General features: G+C 32.3%; 1 protein-coding gene across 1 annotated transcript; it reads right to left on the bottom strand.

The window, feature by feature from the left end:
* Positions 1-3,392: 3,392 nt before the first annotated feature.
* Positions 3,393-8,617, bottom strand: LOC21398162 (MLO-like protein 6). Its single transcript, XM_024175285.1, has 14 exons — positions 8,414-8,617; positions 8,206-8,263; positions 7,938-8,092; positions 7,718-7,834; positions 7,144-7,204; positions 6,133-6,221; positions 5,920-5,994; positions 5,741-5,829; positions 5,587-5,636; positions 5,307-5,347; positions 5,014-5,187; positions 4,710-4,745; positions 4,478-4,606; positions 3,393-3,857 (listed from the first exon to the last, which is right to left on the bottom strand). The coding sequence occupies exons 1-14, from the start codon at positions 8,537-8,539 to the stop codon at positions 3,489-3,491; spliced, it is 1,569 nt and encodes a 522-aa protein (XP_024031053.1). The 5' UTR covers positions 8,540-8,617; the 3' UTR covers positions 3,393-3,488.

Raw genomic sequence — 8,617 nt, 5'->3', positions numbered from 1 at the left:
GACACTCGTTGTTGTTTTTTTATTGAGTGTTTAAAAAACATATATATATATATATATATATATATATATATATATATAATTACACATATGTACACTATCCTTTTTGCTAATTAATTCCTTCGGTTGTAAGGCTAACCGAACATATATAGAAGAAGGGGGCGGAAAAAAAAAATCCATATAGTCATGTACTTTTTCCTCCAGCTTTCGGGTCCTAATATTCCAACCATTTTAAATTGGGTGCTCATTAAGTTTTATTGGTTTTATATGAATGTGTGTTGTTATTTTAAGTGTAAAATATTGATCACAGATATGTAATAAATTAGATAGTTAATTAAAAACTTTTATGACAATTAATAAGATTGTATTCTTATTATGTCGCGTCATTGAATTTTTATATTTAATAATTATAATCATTGACAAAAATATAACTATTGAAAACTCATCTACATATATATACACCAAACAGAAGATTTGTAACAACTAACTGCGAATTAGACAGTCCATCCTAAATAGATAGATGTCCGGCAATTTGTTAATAATAAAAAAAAAGTGATGCTCTCTTATCAAATAAGAATAAGAGAATCAGTTGTCTAAAACAAATCAAACATACTTTTAGCTGGCTAAGAAATCCCTAGAATGTGGAGATTGTTAGAAAATGGCTTGTTAAGCCTTATTAAAGGCTCATTTTGAGGCCCATTTTATAAGGGGTTCAATTAGATTTTAGGACGGGTCTCGATGGATTTGTGTTTTCCGTTGCAAAGAGATCGAAATCAAATATTCATGCACTCAAAATGGATGTTGGGTGAATGAGAAATTGATGTTCTAAGTATGTCACTTGGTATGGTTAAGATAGTTAGAAATTACAAAAATCCCACATTAGCTAGGAATGAAGCCTTAGTAGTGTTTATAACTGATTACACTTTGAAGCCTAGGTAAGCATGTATACCAGAGATGCTCTCTCATGCGTAGGGGGTGTGAATCACGGTCCCAGCAAGTTAGGGGCCCAATGTGTGCATCCGCGACCTGTGGACACGAATGCCGGATCGAAAAACCTGCTCTGTGCAAGCTTTATTTTGCAATTTTTCTTTTTATTTTTTCCAACTGAAATCCGAAACTGTTGCATTAGTGGATGATTAACTCTGCATTAGTGCAGGGTTTTGAAAAAACTGTAGCATTAACCAACATGAACAAATACACGCCAATTTTGAGAATTCTCTTCTCCTCTCCCTCGGCTTCTCTTTAGTTTTTTTGAGTTCTTTGTGCGTTTTTCCTTTGTTGTGTATTTTTGGTGATAGAGGAAAGATACAATTCTAGTTCGCTGAGACGGTTCTGATAGTGCATCGTTCTACCGTCGTTTTCATTATATCCTGGGAGACAGACGTTAGAAATATTGAATTTGTGTTGTAACAATTTTTATATTTTGTTTTTACAATAAATTGTTATATATTATTATTATTATTTGTATTATCCATATCATTACTAACAGAGATTACCATGCAATTAATCATTTTGCCTTTTCCTACTGCCAAGGGGAAAAAAAAAAGGTGAAACGGAGACTTCTTTCTTTACTTCGTAATTCATACATTGCTTTCGGCTAAAAGTGAAAAAACCACGCAATTGTTAGTAAAAGAAACAAACTTTTCACTGTTTCTTTGTGGAAGATTAGCTTATAATTAATGTATTCCATTAATTAGCTCCACTGGACAACCCAATGCGTTAAAGTACATATGGATGATTCCTGTGCTCCATCTTGGATCTCTAATCGGGAAATTAACCAATTTGAAAAACCACATTACGTATAAGCCTTCTCATTTTGTCATAATCATTGTGCTTGACGTGAAGACTAAGAATCATTATCTTTATTTTCATGTAGTAAATAGTACTAATTGACACTTGATTTCTCCCTGCAATTTTTGAACTCACACATATAAGCTAAATAGATATCAACGGCAAAAGTCTTCCACATGAAAATCACATCAAGTTCTAGGCCTCATTAGTGAAAATAATAGGATAATTAAATGATTAATGCGTTGTCCCTGAGGTATGTCACGTGTGTGTTCATCTTGCAGCCACAAAGTTATCAAAAAAAAAAAAAATGTGAATTGATTTCCTTACGTAACGAAGATAATAATAATGTAATTACATTCTAAATCAATACTAACTTATTAATATGTACTTCAAAGGATAACTTATCAACACTTCTCAATACGAAATTGATTAAACACTACGTGCAACTTATTTTCTAAAAAAAAAAAAAATTATTTAATCACCAATTACGTATATTTTAACAAAATACCACAATATTTGGAATAATATTATAAGGTGCTAGTAGTGTTAAGCATCACATGACACTAATAGAATCTGAATCTCACTCTATCTTTCATTAGTTATGATGCTTAACACGGGTCTGTCCAAATGTTTTTTCTATTATTTGGTATCTATATATGATTTGACGAACAATATAGTTCCGTATTAAAGTCTTCAAGTACATCAGATTTATGCAAACATACAAACCTCTAGCGATTAAACATAAAATTAACGTGCTTTATCTTGGTCTCGCTTTTCCAGCTAATAAGTCAAATATTTTCTTGCCGGCCGGCTGAGGTGACAGCACTTAATAAGGAATCTATAATTTGTTATTCCACAACTTCTTCCCCACTTTCCTTTATGGTTCCAAGAAATTAGATTTGGACAAAGATAATATATATATATATAAAGCTTCATGCCTTAATTTGAAGATTTTCCTAACCAAAGTTAGTCTATGAAGATGGAAAATCCGAATTGATGATCTTACTTATAAGACCTGCTATATTAACCGTTAATTTACCTTTTTGTTTTTTGTTTTTTTTTTAAGAAAGATAAACTATAACGGTTAATCGATCAACTCTTTTTTTTTTTTTTTTTTTTTTTTTTACCTTCCTAAAGGGTTAATTGATCAACTCATGTACAGGTTGCAATTTACTCTTCTCTTCTAATAACAGTTTTGTTTTTTTGTTTTTTTGTTTTTTTTTGAGCTTGGGAAAATGGATTGAACGTGTGAAACGTACTTATTCGGTCATGTGTACGTGTATGGGAATGCGATCTTAGCATATCTTCCTTTTCTTTTACAAGGATCTAAGATATCCAAGCAAAAAAAACGTGAAATGTTTGGCACACGTCAGACATGAATAGAAAATCATGACATGATTCAAAAGAATATTCAAGAAAATTACAAAGCAACAAATTAAGACTTTCATGATCGAATTAATATTAGTTAGGAATCAGCCGAAAGTCCAAAACGATAATCCAAACAAATTAACTATACTAAAATATATTTCATCGAAACTTAGTTAAGATCCTTTAGTCATTAGTATCAAAAATCGATCATGCTTACATATACATGCGTACGGAAAATTAATACATACAAAAAACAATCGCAATACATAACTGTACAGCCTCTATATATATTTTGTCAAAAACAGAACAAAAAAAAAAAAAAAAAGAATTAATTAATCACTACTATATCTATGGCTCAAGCGAAATCCATCAAACGAGCTCATCTTGATCTGACGGCGCTCTTGATCTGATTCTGATGAGTCGTATTCACGATCTCTAATGTTCTGATCATCATCTTCCTCCACAATTTCGACCGCAAACGATTCAGCATCGACGGAAAAAGAGGCGTCAAGAGTACCGAAAGACGGCGAAGTTCCGATGGAATTAGTGTCGATCAGGGAAGCATCCAGTGAGGGACGCCCTTCTTGCCAGGTGGTGTTCCTCAAATTAGCCAGAATATTCTTCCTGGCTTTTCTCCTCCATCTTTTTAATCCTTGCACAACACCCTCCGTGAACACTGCTTTCTTCATTGACGTTCCCATCTGTTTATGGAAGTTGCAATGCATCATCAATTAGTCACATAATATTATTCATTTTGGATTAATAATTTCTTCTTTTTTACTTCTTCTGCAAACAAACACTTAGGGCTCATTCAGTTCGCTGATTCGAGCTCTTAATTCGAGTTGAGATGTGACTTTATGTGAGAGTTTTTTTACTGTAACAAAAAAATTAGATGTGACTGTTTCTGAGAGCTTTTTACTGTTGTAAAACTCGAATTCTAAACTCGAATCGGTGAAATGAACGGGGCCTTAATTCTCCGGTATATTCTTGAAAACTGGAGTCTCGAGTTTTTTTTTTCCCCTCGGAAAATAGACCCTCTAACTTGTCGAAACACAAAAATTCTATCGTAGTCATGTAATGTATAGCAAAATTGATAAAACGATATATATGTTGGGGTTTGTACGTACATAAATTGTCATGTGTTACACAACATAAGGGCACTTTTGTCCATTTATAAAAATAAGAGGGATTAATTAGGACAATTCGTGCGAGTTTTTGTTACTTTTTTTTTTTTTCTTCCTGATTACCTCAAAAATAGATATGTGTTTTTTCTATGATTAGTAATTAGTTATATTATAAGTTGTAGTTTTGGAGTACGTACCTGTGTGACAAGAGCATAAAGAGGCATTGTTACGTAGCCACAAAGTATTTGTATAATTGCACCCATGGACAGCCTTATGACGATGTCTTTTGTTTCCTTATGGAAGCATGATCTAAAGCCAAATTTGTACTGTATTTTTAATTTGAGACTAAGTTAGAAATGGAAAATATATATATATATGTTTATTTGGTATATGTAAATTGAGAATGAAAAGCTAAAATATAATTCTTACCCAGGTCCATGTGAAGAATGCCAGTTGAAAAGAATTCTGCAAAAGCCGATTGCATTGCATTGGTTCTATTAGAATGATCATATATTTATGTGTCTGGATCCTATTATACAATTTTCTTACCAAATTAGTAACAATTAGTCTACTAAGTTTTGTTTCCTTGGAGTTAAAATGTTTGAAAAGCAAAACAAAACTAAGACAGACAAAAGCTCATTTAGAAAATTAGGTTATTAGTTCACTTTAAAAGCCTTGCAAAGGATTATAGTTCACTTTGACCGCGAAACAAAAGATTATGGCTAGAAATTACCTGAAACAATATAAAGTGCATAAGATGTAGAAGTAATTTGGGCCTGCCGAGCCAGAAAAAGTGGTCACTAGGCCTCACTAGAAAAGTTCCTCTTATAACTTGAGCTTTATCATGGCTGTCTAAGCTCATCTTAGTTATGATACCTTGTAGCTTAGTTCCCACCACCAAAAGCATCTGTAAAACCAAAACATATAAATATAGCTTATTATCCGCAACAATAAACCACTAGCTAGTGAAGCAATATTGTATGTCTTAGTTAGTACATAAAGGAAATATTGGTTTAATATTCTTACCACCAATGGAATAAAGGGAAGCCATAGATAATTGTGAAATCCTGCAAGATGTGGAAAAATATTGAAGTCGTCATTTGAGTAAGAAACATGATTAGGGGCACCATTGGTGCTAAGTTTCATCACTAATAAAAGGTGGACCCCTCATTGCATGATTCATCTTCTATTAGTAGATGGTGCTTAGCACTACCGGTGCCTTATAGCAACGCTCTTTGAATGGTACTTGCTACTTTTGACTTGGACTTATTTTTATGTAATTAGAAATCATTGAAATTAAAGTTACCATGAGCATTGAAGAATAAAAATAACACAGAGAAGATCCAGATCCACCAACTGCAAAAAGAAAGAAGAAAAAAGGGATTTCAATTATTATTTTGTCTATTGTTCTATGTTTAAATTACACCATGCAAAATATATAGTATGTTTGGTATGCTTACCTTATCCCCACAACCACACCAAAATCTTTCTCCAAGGCCCTTCTTATATATTTTTGGAAATCAAAGTTGCTTCCTTCTAATAAATGTGCCTAAAAGATAGTGGAATAACAGAAATTAATAATATAAAATAGCTGAAGAATGTTACTTTTAAACTAATTGGTGAAATTGATATGTAGTACCGTTATGAATCCATGTCTAAGAGTTAAATAGTCCACTTTGGATACAGAGTTGTAGAATTGCCGAAGAAAACTGACCTGCAATAAACATATATATATATATATATATGCAGTGACAATTAAAGACAGCAGTATTAAACTTTCTTATGCTAAATAAACATACTTTAGAAGTTGGTAATAGCTTCTTTTTTTTTTTCGTTGAACTTGATTAATTACCAGCCACCGGAGAATTCGAAGATCGCTCCAATATTTCAAATGCCGCTTTCCGAATGAAGTTTGATGGATTAGCTTAAACCTTCGTGGATCTGATTGATGTAAAGCGCAAAGATTATAATTAGTAACAAGACTAATTATCTGAAGGGAAGAAATAAATTCACCAGAAAATAAGGAGAAATAAACAATCATTTGTTAAAGTTATATATATTTTTAATCAATAGATTTCAGTTCAGTTACTTTAGATGCAAAGGGAACAATGATATCAGACTGTTTCAATCCTTCGAAATATGCAAAAAAAAAAAAAAAAAAAATGCAAATTACTATCGGTAAAGTTATATATATTTTTAATCAATAGATTTCAGTTCAGTTACTTTAGATGCAAAGGGAACAATGATATCAGACTGTTTCAATCCTTCGAAATATGCAAAAAAAAAAAAAAAAAATGCAAATTACTATCGTGGAGTGAAAATTATAAAATTAATATAAGCATTTAAAAAAAATTCATGCAGACATTTTAGTCTTCCAAATATGTATACTTTATTAGCATGTCCAATATTGTAATTGTGCCATTTTCTAAACATGAAATGCAACTTATTTAACTTACATAATATCATTTTTCTTTTCCGAATAAGTTTGAAGTTTATTTAATAACTTATTTAATAACTTATAATTAAGTTTGAAGCCTGTAGAAGTTTGACCCTCCTTTTCTTTCTTCTCTACTATTCTAATATAAACTATGGCCCTATCTAACTTGTGCAAGCCGAAGATTTTCAGCCGACCATAATTAAGAGGACCATGCATTTTGACTAGGACACAATTTGCAGGTGGCATATTAAATAAATTGCGATCTATGTGGCAAATGATCATTTTTATATGTCGGTCCCTCAACTTTAAGCTATTTTTATCATTTTTTTCATCAAAAAGGTTAATTAATTGAATAATTAAGAGGAGGGTCCAACAAAATGTACTTGAAATCAAGACTAGACCAGATTATTAGCCCTCAATGCTTACCGTTAGAAAATTGATACTCGAATGTTCTGGTTTCTGCCTCCCAAGATTCCCATCTTCTCATCTGCAAAGATATATTCTTATTATTCAAATTCACAAAATGCATACAGTATATAAAATTATAAAAACAAAAAAATCCAAATTGCCTTTAGCTTGTTTTGTTCTCCCCTCAAGAACAGAAAAAGCCAATTTTGGCAATGGCCAAGTCCAACTTCCCCATATTCCATGAAAAACCTCCCTCACAGGTGTCTCTAGAAGTTCATAATTAATCAACACTGTGGAAATAATTCATCTACTTAAGAGAAAATGCCCCCACAGAAACAGACAAAAAAAAAAAAAAGATTTCGGCCTCGTTCATTTCACCGATTCGAGTTTTCAGTTTTAGGTTTTTACAGTAAAAAATTCTTAGAAAATGTCACATTTAACTTTTTTTTTGCTACAGTGAAAAGCTCTCAGAAAATATCACATCTCAACTCGAATTGAAAACTCGAATCTGCAAAGTGAACGAGGCGTCATCTATCAACCAAAGTGAAATTACACGAGTGCCCAAAAAGCAACTTTTAATGACAATACTTACCTTGGCCACGCCGAGAGCAAAAGTGAGGACAGAAGAGAAGACATGGAAGACTGCCAACACAAAGATCAAGTACTGTAGCTGCTGCACACCCTTCCTTGACAACAATGAAACCTTGTCCTGTTTTAAGTAACAATTTGCAAACTAATTACAATTAGAACCCAATAATCAAATTAAGTTCTACTACAATATAATCAATTAAGGTAATTAATTCAATAACTACCTGCTTTGCGCACTTAGTTTCCTCTTCTTCCTCATCTGAGGTCAAGCTGCCACAAGGAAGAAAAGTTTCTCCAACACTTTTTGGAATACATATGTTTGCAATTGACTTTTCGCTCACAGTTAGCAACAATGAGATGAAACCCAAAAGTATCAATTCTGCAATATTCAGAGACAAAGTGATTATATTGATTGAATATAACCCAAAAGTTCATTTTCCCTCTTTTTTTTTTCTTTTTTTTTTTTTTTGTGGTGATGCTTGGTAAACTCACCTGATTTGATCTTGTCAAGAGCCTGAATGAGAGACCTCCTCCTTTTCTTTTTGAAATACTGCATGCATCACAAAATTGTATTTCACTTCCAAGCATTATTGCAGCCTAATTTTGAACTGAGATTAGAGAAAGAAACTTCACAAATTCCAACTAAGTATTGCAGTTAATTAATGATTTACACGCCGCGAAAATTATTAACTAAATATACCTTGGCTAGAAGATGAAGAAGATGCTCAATGGAAATAGAAACAAGAATCAAAATGAGGCAAACTGTTGCCACAGCCCATGTTGATGTTGTTTCAAGTGTTCTTTCCAAGACATTTTCCCCAGCCATATTAATGTTAATTATTTATTTTTATTGTCCTCAAAATCTTCTATAAGTTCTGCTGATCATGAGGAACAACAATAATGA

Source organism: Morus notabilis, unplaced genomic scaffold (genome assembly GCF_000414095.1).
Source record: "Morus notabilis unplaced genomic scaffold, ASM41409v2 Scaffold744, whole genome shotgun sequence".
NCBI lineage: Eukaryota > Viridiplantae > Streptophyta > Magnoliopsida > Rosales > Moraceae > Morus > Morus notabilis.
This window is presented reverse-complemented; position numbering and strand designations above follow the sequence as displayed.